This window comes from Zingiber officinale, chromosome 4A (assembly GCF_018446385.1).
Source record: "Zingiber officinale cultivar Zhangliang chromosome 4A, Zo_v1.1, whole genome shotgun sequence".
NCBI classification, from domain to species: domain Eukaryota; kingdom Viridiplantae; phylum Streptophyta; class Magnoliopsida; order Zingiberales; family Zingiberaceae; genus Zingiber; species Zingiber officinale.
In genome coordinates, this window is record NC_055992.1 from 142,039,344 (window position 1) to 142,055,189 (window position 15,846).

The 15,846-nt window shown below is 37.1% G+C and overlaps 1 protein-coding gene across 1 annotated transcript; it reads left to right on the plus strand.

Moving 5' to 3' along the window:
- Positions 1-792: 792 nt before the first annotated feature.
- LOC121971526 (O-fucosyltransferase 35-like) lies at positions 793-15,268 on the plus strand. The gene is made up of 9 exons (XM_042522839.1): positions 793-1,604; positions 2,880-2,999; positions 3,074-3,143; positions 3,236-3,306; positions 3,387-3,475; positions 4,154-4,286; positions 4,363-4,595; positions 13,651-14,127; positions 14,598-15,268. Exons 1-9 carry the CDS (start codon positions 1,107-1,109, stop codon positions 14,800-14,802), a joined length of 1,896 nt encoding a protein of 631 aa, XP_042378773.1. The 5' UTR covers positions 793-1,106; the 3' UTR covers positions 14,803-15,268.
- Positions 15,269-15,846: the final 578 nt, after the last annotated feature.

The following is a 15,846-nucleotide window of genomic DNA, read 5'->3' on the forward strand; positions in this document are numbered from 1 at the left end:
AATGACACCAGTTGCAGAAGCATGGCCCATTTGATGAAAATGAAGAGATATGTCATTTAAGAATTTTGGTCACTTTTCCCTCCCTATATAAGATAATAATGTCAACATTTAGAGATAAACTGTGATATACTATCTCATTCTTTTCTTATTTTTTCCTTCAAATTCTTACTTATTTCACAAAGATTCATTTTGGCCTCCCTCCTAACTTTTTGTTTTTTTTTTCAATTTCCTTTATCAATTCATTGTTGCCCTGAAACCTTCACTAGCCATACATCCTCTCATCGGGTGTCTCAAAGTTCTTACGTTGCTCAACTTGACAACTATCGAAATCGACACGATAGAAATCGATTGGATAAAAACCTACTCAAGATGAGCTCTGACCTACCTAAAAAGTTCAACTGCATATATGCACCAAGAAATCAGCTCATCTTCTAATTAAGGTTGATAGTTTTCTCCAAATCTAATAAAAAATTTGATATTCGTTTTGAATAGAGAAGAATATGAAGGGACAATGAATATCTGATTAAATTATATATATATATATATATATATATATATATATATATATATATATATATATATAAATTCTTAAAATTTAATGTTTATTTTCGTAGACGTTAGGAATAAGTAGTATAGATGTTTAGTTTAATTTTTTTATAAAAATTGTATAATAGTATTAATTCTAATATAATCTACATGCATCGTATTTATTGTGATTGAATGTTAGTTGGATTGCTACTCAATTCCAATCACGAAATGATATTTATTTGAATTTGTATGCGCGTTTACAAATAGATCCGGTTGGACGTTCGTGGAAGCGCACTTAGCGATTGCAAGAGTCAGGACAGAGAAAGCCGGCGAAAGAGTGACACCGTGCCGGTAGCATTAAATAGCATGGGCATCCCACGACAAACGTAGCCAAAGTGAAAGTGGCAAATCGCCTAATTTTCTCAGATCCCTCGCCGCCGTTGCCGACCTCTCCGTCGATCTCGATCTCGATCCCGATCCCGATCCCGATCCCGATCCCTTCTCCTTCCGTGTACCGCAACCAATCGAAAGGTTTTGAGATTTCCATACCCTAAGGCGGGCCTGGTCTTCGGGATCCCATGGGATACCAACCTCAATTCCACCACCACCACCACCACGACGTTGATGGCACCCACAACCAGGTCGTCAACAGCCCTCGCTACGCCGGATCCATGACGCGGCGAACGCATTCCTTCAAGCGGGCAGCGGCCGGGAGCGGGGACATCGAACTGCAGATCAACTCACCCAGGACGGGTTCTGCGGAAAATCCCGGGAGCCCCGTGCGAGACACGACGGAATCTCCTTCCGCGGCAACGGCGGCGGGGGAAAGGATGCAAGGCGGCGCGGGCTCCATTCTTCTCCATCATCATCAGCAGAACCTGCGGTTCCGGTTAGGCGTGCCCATTCTAGGAAAGAAGCAGCGCGGCCCAGTGGAGATGGGCTCTCGGGAGAGCAAAAAGGTTGCCAACTTTTTGTTCTTGGTTTTCATCAGTGTTTGCTTGGTGCTCGGGGTTGCGAAGATCTTTGCTAGCGGATGGTTTTCTATGCGCATGTCTGACACAGTGAGGAATTATCAGGTGAATTTTCCCCTTTATTCTCTGAGCGACATAACTGTGGCTTTGTAGATGGAATTTACTTCGTAGCTTCACTTTGGTGCCCTATCCTTACTGTTTCTCGAGGCTCAAGCATTTGATAGATGATACTATCTGGGGAGATTATAATGGAGGATTAGAGATAAAGAGGATGAACCCTTGGAATGATATACCACCAAAAGCCAAAAGCTTTATCCTTTTGTTTGTCCAAAAAAAAACATTTGATGATCTGTAGACATGGAGACATTGGCTACAAAAAGAATGAAAAAAGATGAACGATTGAAAATTATGTGAATCAGGCCTTCTCAGGCTTTTATTATCCTTCCCCTCTTCAAAATAACTTTTTCTTCATGGTTGATCAGCAACGAAGATGGATAACTTCTCTGAACTGTTATCAAATAGCTTCGAAGTTCCATCTTTGATAACTAGGTTGACCCATTAAATTAATAATTTGACTATTGGATTATTTAGCCAAGATATGGAATCAAAATAGCTCAAGGTTGAAATTTGACCTCCTCATTTGTATTCAATTCATGTAGATGTAGTGGCGGAGTGAACTCATCTCCTAATTTCTTATTTAGGGAATATACATGAAACAAATGATATATTTTTCACTCTATCGAAAGTTCAAGACTATAAACAACCGATCCAATGTACTCGAACTCATGTAGACCTTAGAGTTGAGGAATCTTGCTCGTAAAGTTGCAATCCTAGAAAAAGAACTACCTTTGGCTGGAAAGTCTCTCTTTGATTTATGTTTGTTTGCAGGTTGCTTCATTATTACTTGTACACCATATAGACTGTTTTTTGCATTGCCATGCTAATAGACATTAGTTAACTTTAAATGGAAGCAATTCAGCATGAACTTCTGCTTATTGATGAACTTGGACTAGTTCTCTTAACTTACATCCATAATCTTAAAAGTTGGCATTATTTGACAAAAGCTTTGCTTGGAATGGTAATCAGTGAGAAGAAATGCATCTTCAGTTCACTCTATATATGTTTTCTTTGTTTGGATAAGCTTTCATACTTCATTGACTAAACCTCGTTATTTCGTGCAATTTATGAACTTATTATGAGTACTGCTACTTCTTTCAAGCAGATACTGGTAGTCAAGTGCTTGGAAACAGTTCTTGCTACTTCAGTTTTTATATTACATACACCCTATGCACTTTCTGCAGTTGAAACTGTATCTAGAAACTAGAATGCAATTTGTAAATGTGATATTATGATACTTATAACCTAGTTTTATACTACTAGGAACTCTCTCGCGCTCAACATCTCAATTCAGAAATTACCAGCAGTCATGCTATTAGGAGTTCTAGTGACAGGGAGCGAACTTTAAAGACCATTCCATTAAGCATTCATAATAGTCCACAGGCAAGGAACATTTTCCTGTAGATCTTAACTTCTTCCTTACTTGGCCATATCAATGCAAATGTTTCTTTTTACAGTACTCAGGTATATGGGCCAAGCCAAAAAGTGAAAACTTCACTAAGTGTATTGATCATACAACTAAAAAGAGTAAGATTGTTTTCTGTTAATGTGTTCTCAAACTCTTCTATAGAAGTCTATGATATATATCAACTGTTCTCTGTTAATCTTTTATCTACCAGAGATCGATGCAAAAACGAATGGCTACATTCTAATTAATGCAAATGGAGGTTTGAATCAGATGAGATTTGGGGTCTGAATACTTTCCTATTGGTGTAATTAGAGTTCTGAAACTTTTATTGAAAAGATTACAAGTTTATTTTCTGACTGCAGATATGTGATATGGTTGCTGTTGCAAAGATCATGAAAGCGACACTGGTTCTTCCATCCCTTGATCATAACTCCTACTGGGCTGACAATAGGTTTTTCTTTTTATCATCACTGTGTCATCGATGATGTTTTGCTTCCTTAAATAAATCTTATTAAAATTTTGGACTTGAAAAGGTGGAAAATAGGGCAGCTAAAGAATATAGGAAGGATACAAAGTAGTAAGGATAGATCTCATTTAATTTTTTGTTGATGTTGTTACGCGAAAAGGTGAAAAAATCTGTTAAGTATGATTTCAAATGCTTCTTGGATGGAAGCCAAGAAGGATGCAAATTTTAAATATCCCCAAATGGCTTTAGTGCCCTTGATGCAGTACTGTTGTGTGCACAATCTAAGTTGCACAGATGTCAATAATGACAACGACAACCAAGTCTTTATGCCACTTAGTGGGGGCAAAACCTGCATGGATATCATTGGAAAAAAATATGGTAGCGTTGTTGTGGGTGCACTAAGCATCTGAAGTATTTAGGGTTTGTTTTTATGAGAAATGAGGTTTATAAGAAATAGATATGCAGTGTAATTACACCAAAAATCTAGCCATTTATCCCCAAAAGTTTTATTTATTTTCATCTGTTACATTCCTTCTTGAAGTTTATCTGTTCCGATAAACAACAGATGGAAGATTTGAATCTTCTCTTTTTTTTTTTCTTTCCTTCATTTCTATCACAGTAAATGGAGTCTAAGTCTCATATTTTTCTTATTGAATTTTCCAGTGGTTTCAAGGATCTTTTTGATTGGAAACATTTCATTGATTCCCTCAAGGATGAAGTACATATTGTTGAAACATTGCCTGCTGCATATACAAAAGTTGAGCCTTTTCTAAAAACTCCAATTTCGTGGTCCAAGGTTATATCTGAATCTTGAGCAATGAAATTTCATTTACTTTCATTGTATAGAAATGTAAATTTCTGAATTGTTGCAGGTTAGTTATTATAAAACAGAGGTCCTGCCACTTTTGAAACGCCACAAAGTTATATATTTCACTCACACAGATACTCGACTTGCAAATAATGATCTCCCAAGCTCCATTCAGAAGTTAAGATGTCATGTTGACTACCAAGCATTAAAATATTCATCCTCAATTCAGGAACTTGGATCCATGTTAGTTTCAAGAATGCGCCATGATGGAAGTCCTTTTCTTGCTCTCCATTTAAGGCAAGTGTTGAGTTTTTGCCATTCTTGATCGTTAATATTCCTATTTTGTTTGGTTTGCACATTTTTGGTTCATTTTTTTATGATTACAATGAGATCAACTTGTGAACCCAGAACCCTATGGGGTAAATTTTTGCCTACTCGTCAATGATTGAATTTGGGGGGTGTGGTAGAACAATTTTATGGTTTGTTTCTCCCTTATAATCCTAGGTTGGGTCTCTATTACACTTGACCCAAGAAGTTGTGGCTTGTATGAGCTTGATTGTATGGTATGATGTTGGTGTTGAAGGAGAAGGGAAACTTGTTATAGCTATCAGTGAACTAATTGCAAGTCGATTATCTTTGGTGAAGGATGTAATGCTTACTGTAGGGGTTGTTTATGTGCACAAATGAGGTGTGCACATGACATGAAGAAACCCTTAGTATTGGTTAAGTCAAGATCTAGGTATATACATAAGGACCCCCACCCGCTCCACCCTTTTGTGGTTAATACCAATTTGAATACCTTAGTTGGATTGATACTGACAAATGCCAATTTGTTTATTGTCAAAAAATTGATTCTTACATAGATTGATGGGTAAGTTTAAAAAAGTAGAGATGTGAAGAAATTACCTAGAAATAAGATACACTCCACTACAAAATAAATTAAATTGACTAAAAGCTCGATAAATCTTACTATAAATAAGTGCATAGGTATATAGGAGAGGGAGATAATTCTAGTATAAAGTAAAACATCTAGCTAAATCTTAGTATTCTACCTTAAATCCAGTACTTCTTGACTGGCTGATTTTGCAATAACAACAAAATAACTTGTGATCTAAAATAATAAATTCATATCTAATATTATTTAATAACTTTATACCGATTAGTGTGATAGTAATTTTTTATATTTTTAAATATTGATTCTATATTGATAAAGTATGTAATGGTTTATTATCTATAATAATCTTAAAGATTTACTTTTAGTTTAATAATTTCATTCAATATTCCTAAAATGTTTTTATCAAATAATAATTATTTGATATTTGTAACCTAATAATAAGAATAATATGATATTGCTGATATTATGCTGATCTTATTAATCAGTTCTACTATTCATTAACTATATTTTGTTATTAATGATACTATTTCATGACATAACATATTATGAATCATTATTATAGTCGAACATCTTTTTTTTATCTCTTATCTCAATAATTTAAGCCTTTTACTCTTTTAATTTTCTTAGCAACTCCAATTTCACGGATTCTACCAATTTGATATGATTAATACTTTAGATTTTTTGATCATCCAATTGTGATGTGTATATCGTCTCTGTTAATCATGGTTAAACTCTCTGCATGGCTGAGGTATGAAAGTTTGCTTAGGTGCTGAAATGATAGGACTAACAATGTTAAATTATAGCCTGTTAGCTTGTGCCTAGAAGATGCATTCTCAGGTATGATTAATTACACAAATAAAAGTGCTGCCATCATAACGTCTATTTGGGTTTGTGGCCAAGATTGTTGTTTCTTCAGTTGAGAGAAAAATATATTACATCATATATGAATCTCGAACATGGCATTCAAAAACTATCTATCATGTTGGCCTAAACTTACAGAACTATTACCTTCAATAACTTCTAACACTTTTCCTTTAGCTGGAGCATAGTATTGTGTCCAACCTGTTATGTAATTTTTTTTAGGGGTAAACAAGCAACTTTCTCGTTAGTTTTTATTTACCTCTACTTTTGAATGTTATCTACTCTTCTTTTCCCTTTATTGTGGTATCAGGGACTCTTCTGTTTCTGATGTTTTAGGAAGGTTAGGTCTAGATCAATAATTGTCTCATGAAAATGATCTATTTTTCTCTAGGCATGGAAATAAAGGAACAATTATATTGAGATGATGTAGGCTTATTCACCATCAAATTCGGTAGACATAGATCTAGATCAAGTAGGGTGTAAGTAGAACTTAAGATTTATCCTCTTTCAAGTCTTGGATCAAATTCAATACTTAATACTAAGAGGAGGCGAGGGCCCACTATGTCAAAGGGGCTTGTTGGTTAATATGACTATAGTAATAGACTTTGGGGCTTTGAGAGAGGTTAGGAGGTATTTTGAGATGAAGATATCTTCTATCCTCCTTCCACCAAGGAACAACAAATTTGCAGGTGGTAAAAGATTAGTGGTAGAACATCAGGTTTGCTGGGTGTCTATCTCAGGTTGTTGAGAAGATTTGGTGATAAAGAGCTAGGTGGAGATGTAAATAGGCTGCATAGAATGCATATGCATAGGAGGGAAGGTCTTCCTCTTTGGTATAAATGCCCTTGGCAGAGGTGATTTGACTTCTGTAGGGATCTTACAGAAAGAATGGCATTGCAGAGATAGTGCAGGAGAAGGATGTTGCACGTGCAGTTGTTGGGTGAGCTCTTCCTAACGCTGGGTCTATTACTGAAGAGTTCAGTTGGGGGCAAGGTGAAACTTGGACGGCGCCATGGGTTGTGCTGAACTGCAGTAGACAATCGTGAAAGCACTAGGAAAAGAAGTCATGTGGGTAAGGTTTGTGCAAATAGGAAATTGTTGCTTGTGCACAAGAGAGGTAACCAATCAATAAGGACTAAATCATCCTAACTGAGTTTGCTTTGATACTAATTGATCTAGCCCCAAACTCAGAATTCATCAAAGAGAAGTTTTATTATGAAAGAGATGATTAGTACATAAATGGGCATGATCAAACTTGGAATAAATTCCCTTATTCTCTTACAAGACAGTTACTGAATCTAAAACTTATGTTAAATAACTAATTTATCTAAAAAGAATCTACTGAAATACTCTTACGAAGTCCCCGCAGAAAAAAAATTAAAATTTTAATTCGTATCATATAACCCATGATCTTCTTAGTTGTTCTTGTTTTTATTGTATGTAGGTCTTTTTTTAGTATAAGTAATTAAGTATTGGACAGCAACTTGTTGTGAGAAGCAAGGGTAGATAAGTCTTTTTATCTTTTGTAAATAAGTTGATGCTTAGGGTTGTGTGGCTATATAAGCATATGTAATTCTCCTGAAATATGATGAATATTAAAAACTCTTTATTTCAACATGGTATCAGAGCCAAGTTCCGATCCCTAACCCTAACCCTAGTCGTTGGCGCATCTTCTTCCTCTTTGCCCTAGCGCCAACCAAGCTTTCCTCTTCCTTTCTTCCCTTCTCTCTGCCACGTGCAGATCTTCTTCCCGAAGGTGCCCACAAGGTTGCCACCGCCCCAACTTCACCGGCAAAGTTGCAGTGATCTGCTGGTCACCGGAGAGCAGCAACTTCTTCAAACTGCTGTGAATTCCTGCACTTCACCTTCTCTCGAATTCTTTTTCTTCAGCCCAGTTTACTGCCGCCGCCCCTTCCAGAAAAATTTTAATGGCGGACAACACTAGCAAAACCTCGGGGATTTCTGCGAACCCTATGTCTTCTTCAGGACAGGTACAACCGGTTTTCACAATGGCAGACACTGGAGGGTCCGGTCTTCAGATAGTATCAGAAAAACTGTTCGAGACAAATTATGCATCTTGGGCAGTTGCTGTTGAACTTTATGTCGAAGGCCATGATAAACTTGATATTCTTCATGGCACTAAAGTGAAACCAGAAGAAAAGGATCCTAGTTTTCGCACTTGGCGACGTGACAATATTCAATTAATGACTTGGATGCTTAACTCTGTTAATTCTGGCATCAAACAAGTCATTCTTCATAACAAAATAGCGTACGACATGTAGAAGACACTGGAGCAGATGTATGGACGTCGACATGATATGCTGCGTACTTATCAGATCAGCAGTCAAATTTTCAAACTTGAACAAGGTTCTATGTCAGTCACCAACTATTTTGCTAATCTAAAGGGACTGTGGGATGAGTTTGACTACTACCGGATGGAAAATTGGAGTTCCACTGATGATCACAGAGATATTTAAAGCTTCTGGAAAAAGACAGAATTATTAAATTTTTAGATGGACTTACTGTAGAGTTTGAGAGTTTAAAAGGGCAAATTCTTGGTCTTGATCCTACTCCTTCTCTAGAACAGGTTTACTACAAAATTCTAAGTGAAGAAGGTAGAAAAAGGACCATGAACAACAAGGAGATTTCCACGGGAGGTCCTCCGATTGGGGAGACCTCTGTCTTTATTGGTTTTGCAAACAAGTTTCGGCCTGGGGGAACTAAAAGACAAGGGGACAGATTTTGTCGGCACTGCAAGAGAACTAATCATGATTCAGATTTCTGTTGGGAAAAATATCCGGAAAAGAAACCTGAAAAATTTAAGCACAATGCTAAGAAGGCTCCTAATAGTAGTAATATTGCTATCCAAAAGTTAGAAAGTGAAGAGACTATTGGTTCCTCTGTGTCCTCTATCACGGGATTGTCTTCTACTGATATTGTTAACCTCCAGCATCTTCTCTCTCGGCTTCAGGCTTCATCTTCGGCTTCTACTCCTGTAGATTCTACTCCATTTCAAGCGCACACAGGTATCCGTGGCCTGGGATTAAGTGTTACTGGTCCCAGTTCTTACAGCCCCTGGGTCATTGATTCAGGAGCTACGGATCACATGACAAATGCTGCTAACTCCTTTATTTCTTATTCTTTATCCTCTGGGCAGGAGAAAGTGATCATTGCAGATGGAACCAAAGCCACTGTTGCTGACAAAGGTTCCATAAAACTTACAAATCATTTTTTCCTATCCTCTGCACTTCACGTTCCTTCCGTCTCTATTAATTTACTTTCTGTTAGTAGCATTACTAAACAACTGCACTGCTCCGTAACCTTTTTCCCTGATCATTGTGTCTTCCAGGATCTCGAGACCAAGCAGACGATTGAGACTGGTCGTGAAGTAGGGGGTCTTTATTATTACCAGCTTGAAACAACATCTGCTCTGAAATCTGCAGCCAAGTGTTTGGGAACTAAGCATCAAGAAATTCTTTTATGACATTCTCGGTTGGGACATTTGTCTTTTCAGTCTTTGAAAATTTTATTCCCTAGTCTGTTCCTTTCTGTTTCTCTTCAGTCATTTCAATGTGAAATCTGTCAGTTATCCAAACATTGTAGAACACATTTTTCTGAGTCTTTAAAGAAGAGTTTGTCTCCATTTGATCTTGTTCATTCGGATGTGTGGGGGCCCTCTCCTGTGACTTCTTTGGATGGCTATCGATATTTTCTATCTTTTATTGATGACTACACCCACTGTACATGGCTTTATTTGATGAAAACCAGGGAAGAAGTTCCTCGTCTCATTCAAAATTTTTGTAGAATGGTTGAAACCCAATTTAACTCAAAGGTGAAGATTCTTCGTTTTGACAATACCCGTGAGTACTTTACACAGTCTCTAAATACTTTTCTTGAAGACTCAGGAATTCTTCATGAGTCATCTTGTCCCCTACACACCACAACAAAATGGAGTGGTCGAGAGAAAGAATCGTCATATTCTTGAAACAACCCGTGCACTTTTATTTCAACGTCACTTACCCAAATATTTCTGGGCTGATGCTTTTCTTGCCGCTGCTTATCTCATCAATCGATTGCCATCTAAAGGTCTCGGGAACCGGTGTCCTCTCACTATTCTTCATCCTAGCGTAGAGTTGTTCTCCCTTACACCTCGGGTTTTTGGTTCACTTTGTTTTATACATGTTCTTGGTCCCAAATCTTCTAAACTTGATCCTCGTTCTATACGAGGAGTTTTTATAGGGTATTCCACTTGCCAGAAAGGCTAAAAGTGCTTTGATCCTATTACTAGGACGAGATATATCTTGAAGGATGTTACTTTCTTTGAGTCTGAGTCTTATTATTCTCCTCAGTCTCATCCTCAGGGGGAGAATATTACCTCTTCTTTGTGCCTCAAGTGGTCGTTCCTCAAGTTCCTCAAGTGGTTTCTTCTCCTATTCCACTGGATGTCATAGAAAATAGAAAAGATGCCCCATCACTGGGAAAAGATGCTCCATCACTAGGAGCACAGTCTTCACAAGATATTATTACTTATAAACGACGAAGACACAAGCAAGAACCTCCTATGGATCGGCTGGTTGAATCGGATGCTCTGGCTCCTGATCCTGTGAAGCAGTTATCCTCATCAGTTGAGCCAACCACACCTCTAAATATGAACGAGCTGGACCTTCCGGTTGCTGTTAGAAAAGGTGTCAGGTCATGTACTCAACATCCTATCTCCAACCATGTTTCATACTCTCGTTTGTCTCCTTCATATCATGCACTTGTTTCACAATTATCAAACCATGCTATACCTTCTTCCTATTATGAAGCTGTAAGGGATTCAAGGTGGCAGGAAGCAATGAACGAAGAAATAGAGGCTCTTAACAGAAATGGTACTTGGGAATTAGTTGATCCCCCAAAGGGGAAGAACTTGGTTGGTTCTAAATGGGTCTATGCTATCAAGTATAACTCAGAGGGTGAAGTGATTAGATATAAAGCCAGACTTGTTGCCAAGGGATTCACCCAAACATATGGGGTAGATTACTTGGAAACTTTCGCACCAGTTGCAAAGCTGAACTCGGTCAGGGTAATTCTTTCGCTTGCTGCTCAATATGATTGGCCTCTATTTCAGTTAGATGTTAAAAATGCCTTCTTGAATGGTGACCTTTATGAAGAAGTATACATGTTGCCACCACCTGGAATTGAAACAAAAGGAAAGGTTTGCAAGCTAAGAAAAGCTTTGTATGGGCTTAAACAATCTCCCAGAGCATGGTTTGCTAGGTTTTGCAAAGTCATGATATTGTTTGGTTTTAAACAAGGGAATGCTGATCATACACTCTTTATAGAAAGGAAAAAGGACAGCACTACCATTCTTTTGGTTTATGTTGATGATATGATAGTTACAGGGGATGATGAGGTAGAAATCCAGGCTCTTAAGTCCAAGTTAACATCAGAATTTGAAATTAAAGACCTTGGATCATTGAAGTACTTCTTGGGTATTGAAGTCGCTCGATCAAAAGAAGGAATCTATGTATGTCAGAGAAAATATTGGACTTACTCAAGGAGACAGGGAAGCTGGGTTCTCGGCCAATGTCTACTCCTATAGAAGTAAATCATGATCTTACTAGTTCTAGTGGGGAAGATCTTACAAGTCTGGAAAAGGGAACGTATCAAAGGCTGGTTGGAAAATTACTCTATTTATCTATGACTAGGCCTGACATCACCTATTCTGTTAGTGTAGTAAGCCAGTACATGCATGCTCCTAAAACTATCCACATGAAGGTTGTTGACAGGATTCTAAGGTACTTGAAATCATGTCCTGGAAAAGGCTTGCTGTTTAAAGGAGGTGGTGATCTGAAGGTGAAATGCTATTCTGATGCAGACTGGGCTGGTTCTCAAGATGATAGAAGGTCCACTTCTGGCTATTGTATTTTTTTGGGAGGAAACTTGGTAACTTGGAGGAGTAAGAAACAAAATGTTTGTGCACGGTCCAGTGCTGAAGTTGAATATCGAGCCATGGCACATGGTCTTGCAGAGATGTTGTGGCTGAGTTTTCTGTTGACAGACATAGGATTAAAAGTTGAATTACCTCTCAGGTTGTATTGCGACAACAAGGCAGCAATCAATATTGCAAATAATCCAATACAACATGACCGGACTAAACACATTGAGATTGACCGTCACTTTATTCGGGAGAGACTTGATTCTGGAGAGCTATGTCTGCCTTATGTTAAGTCTGAGGATCAACTTGCTGATATGTTTACAAAAGCTATACCCCAAGTTGTGTTTGACTCTTCTCTTAGCAAGTTAAACATGTTTGATATATATGTTCAACTTGAGGGGGAGTGTTGTGAGAAGCAAGGGTAGATAAGTCTTTTTATCTTTTGTTAATAAGTTGATGCTTAGGGTTGTGTGGCTATATAAGCATATGTAATTCTCCTGAAATATAATGAATATTAAAAACTCTTTATTTCAACACAACTATAAAAAGATGTCCATTTGCTCTACAGATTAGTTATAAGCAATCTTGTTTTTTTTTTTTTTTACTATCTTAGTGTTCTAGAGATTTGTTTAAACATGACTTTTACCTGCCGTGCTTGACCTAATGCTAGGCCAGGGTTTGGCCTATCTTTTGTGCCTTGTATGACCCTATTGCAATAGTATCCAATTGGGCATGACACCGGATGAACTACTCTAAGGGAGACCCAATTGTGCTTGGCCTAAGAACATCGTTTAAAAACTAGCAATTAGAGGATGGAACCTACTTTGACTTTGAATAAAATTGATTGCTAATGAAGGTATGCTCATTATCGAGTGGTGAAGCAAAAGTAGTAGGATGGAGGGAGATTAGAGTTTTTCTATAAGATGGTTAGATGAAGGTAAGTAGTATCATTAAATGTGCTAAAGTTGATTGGCTAATCATTGTTCCCATAAACTTGAGTGGTTAAGAAAGGAACAAATTTTATATTTATATATTGTATCATTGTATTTGTCCATGTGGGACTAATGGGTGGAATATCCCTACTTAAACATGAAGCCTCATGCTCAGCCTAATGTAGAGGTATACCTTTTTTTTAAACTAGTAATATCCAGATCCTAGATCTTCTGCTCTATTATCATGTTAAACTTGATGTAGTAACTTTTTCCCAAAAGTTTGAGCTGTAGTAAAGATAGCAATTTTATATTTTTATCTTGAAACATTGCATTTGTGGAGGACCTTAGTTTCAACAAGATCAAACTTGCAGCATCCCTCATCGAGATTGGTGAAGAAACCCTGATCTAGGAATTCCAAATTAACAGCCCTTGTCATTTGCAATTCAATATACTTGCTTATATAAATAATCTTTTACTATATAAATCACTCCCAACAAAATCCATAAACAATAGATTCTAAACTTTAGTTGTTGGTTTCCAAGTTTACTCAGTTTGCGTTTGCCAATCACATAATTTCAATCTTATTCCCATGAAATTCTTATAGGGGATCATCTCCTGAAGAATTTTATTGGCCTTGAGAGTCAAAATAGACATGCATGTAAAGTACTCTATTTATACTTTTCAAAAAAAATGTGTACTCCCAGCTTGTTATAACTTTTACAAGGATCTCTCAACTTTTGCCAGATATGAAAAGGACATGTTGGCATTTACTGGTTGTAGTTTCAATTTGACTTCTGGAGAAGATGATGAACTTCGAAAGATGCGTTATGAAGTAAGTCATTGGAAAGAGAAGGAAATCAATGGAACTGAACGGAGGAGTTTAGGTGGCTGCCCTTTAACACCAAGAGAGACTGCCCTCCTTCTAAAAGCACTTGGGTTTCCATCAAGCACAAAAATATACTTGGTTGCTGGTGAAGCTTATGGAAATGGAAGCATGCAATATCTACTTAATGACTTCCCAAATATATTTTCACATGCAACTTTGCTATCAGAAAAAGAACTTGGACCGTTACGGGATCACCAAAATATGCTGGCTGGTTTGGACTATATTGTTGCTCTTGAAAGTGATGCTTTCCTTTACACCTATGATGGAAATATGGCAAAGGCTGTGCAGGGCCACAGGAGGTTTGAAAATTTCAGGAAAACAATCAACCCAGATCGGTAATGAAAATTTTCTCATTTTAAACTTTTCAAGCATATGTATAAGCAACAACAAGCTGAAGGTCATGGCAATATGTTAATTTTCATCAAGAGGCATGCATATTTTTCCAAACTTGTTATCTTAGATTTCACCAATCTGCATTCTTCAACAAGTCATGGATTTATTTATTCATTTACATAGTAGAATTACCATGTTAAGCCAATTTTTTCTTTGTCAATATAGACGTGTAAAGTGCTCTTGCACATGCTTTTTCATAGTTTAGTGTAGTGATATCATATTTGGTTATTTTGTTTGCGTAAATAGGGCAGCTTCCATCTGGCCTTAGTAACATCTGTTTCTTAAATATAATTCCTATTGTCTTTGATTATGTTTGTCACTTTACAGTTCTACCATTATTTTTTATGAATAGATCTCTGTTGTTTCTCCCTAGGTTAGGTTGCCCAATCTAAAATCGGTATTTATCTTGTAGGATGAACTTTATAAAACTAGTTGATGAGTTTGATGATGGGATTATTTCATGGAAGACATTTAGCTCAAAGGTTAAGAACCTACATGAAGATAGAGTTGGAGCTCCATATTTCAGGGAGCCTGGAGAGTTTCCAAAGTTGGAAGAGTTCTTCTATGCCAATCCTCTACCTGGATGCATCTGCAAGAAACAGCATCTGGTTGAATAGATTGGTAGTTTTCTGGCCACTGTTCCTCACATTTTCAAGAGGCGATGAAGACCTCCACCCTTGAAGCAGTTCAAGCTCCAAGAAATCTGTTTAAAGCAATCCTGAAATTTTCATTTGGAAGCCAGAAAAATTCTTTACATATAGTACTACGAGAAATTTCAATCTTTAAATTCATCTGTTATGCGGAGTTGCACAAATGAAAATATTGCATTGTCCAAGGAAGAGTAACTTGCTGTGGGCATTGGAAGAAAACTTGCTGCGGATAGTCTGAACATCTACATTATATAAGGCGATGCTGCTGAATAATTCCAGTTATTATTTCTAACATGTTTCTGTTTTCTTACATAAATAGAAACAGTTAAAGGTAATCACTACTTTTAAGCACACATGCAAATTGAACTTAATTTTTTTTCCTTGTATACTATATTGAAAGTTTTGTGCAGATTAATTACTAAGATTATTGAAACTGCCGTTTGCTATAAACGAATTGCTATGTAATTGAGATGGGCATGTTAATTAACAAGTCTGAGGCAATGTTGATGTTTCACTTCTCATTGGTTCAAAGCCTTGCAGTTAGAATTGTGGGCTTATGCATCTATTATCATCTCTAAAGGTCTCTAGGTTAATGGTTTACCAATGGTACTGAGCAAATCACATGTGGATTCTGACATTAATTCGATTTAGCTAATTAGTTGAAGTAGGAGATTAAACAATCAAATTGCAGATTGATCATAAATATTTCAAATTATTTGACTTGATAATCCATGCATGAGTAATTTTTTTGCCATTCAACATGAGCAAATTAAAGGCCATATCATTTGTTATAGAAATATAACAAACACATTTCAGAACTACTTCATTAACTCATTGGGTAGAAGAGCATTTGGACAGAGGCTTCTTTGAGCATAAGCGGGCACATTGAGACTTTTCATGAAATTGGAGTTTTATGAACAAGTTGGTTGCAATTGTATTTTGTCACCTGATGTAGTACAGCTGATGAATAAAACACAAGCTTCGTCATGAGGGTAAGCTCTCTCGTAAAGA

Excerpts from the sequence above, each read along its gene's own strand:
- LOC121971526 (XM_042522839.1), top strand. The coding sequence starts at position 1,107 with ATGGGATACCAACCTCAATTCCACCACCACCACCACCACGACGTTGAT. Across the intron at positions 1,605-2,879 it reads ACACAGTGAGGAATTATCAG|GAACTCTCTCGCGCTCAACA; the intron begins GTGAATTTTCCC and ends TTATACTACTAG. Across the intron at positions 3,307-3,386 it reads TGAATCAGATGAGATTTGGG|ATATGTGATATGGTTGCTGT; the intron begins GTCTGAATACTT and ends TTCTGACTGCAG.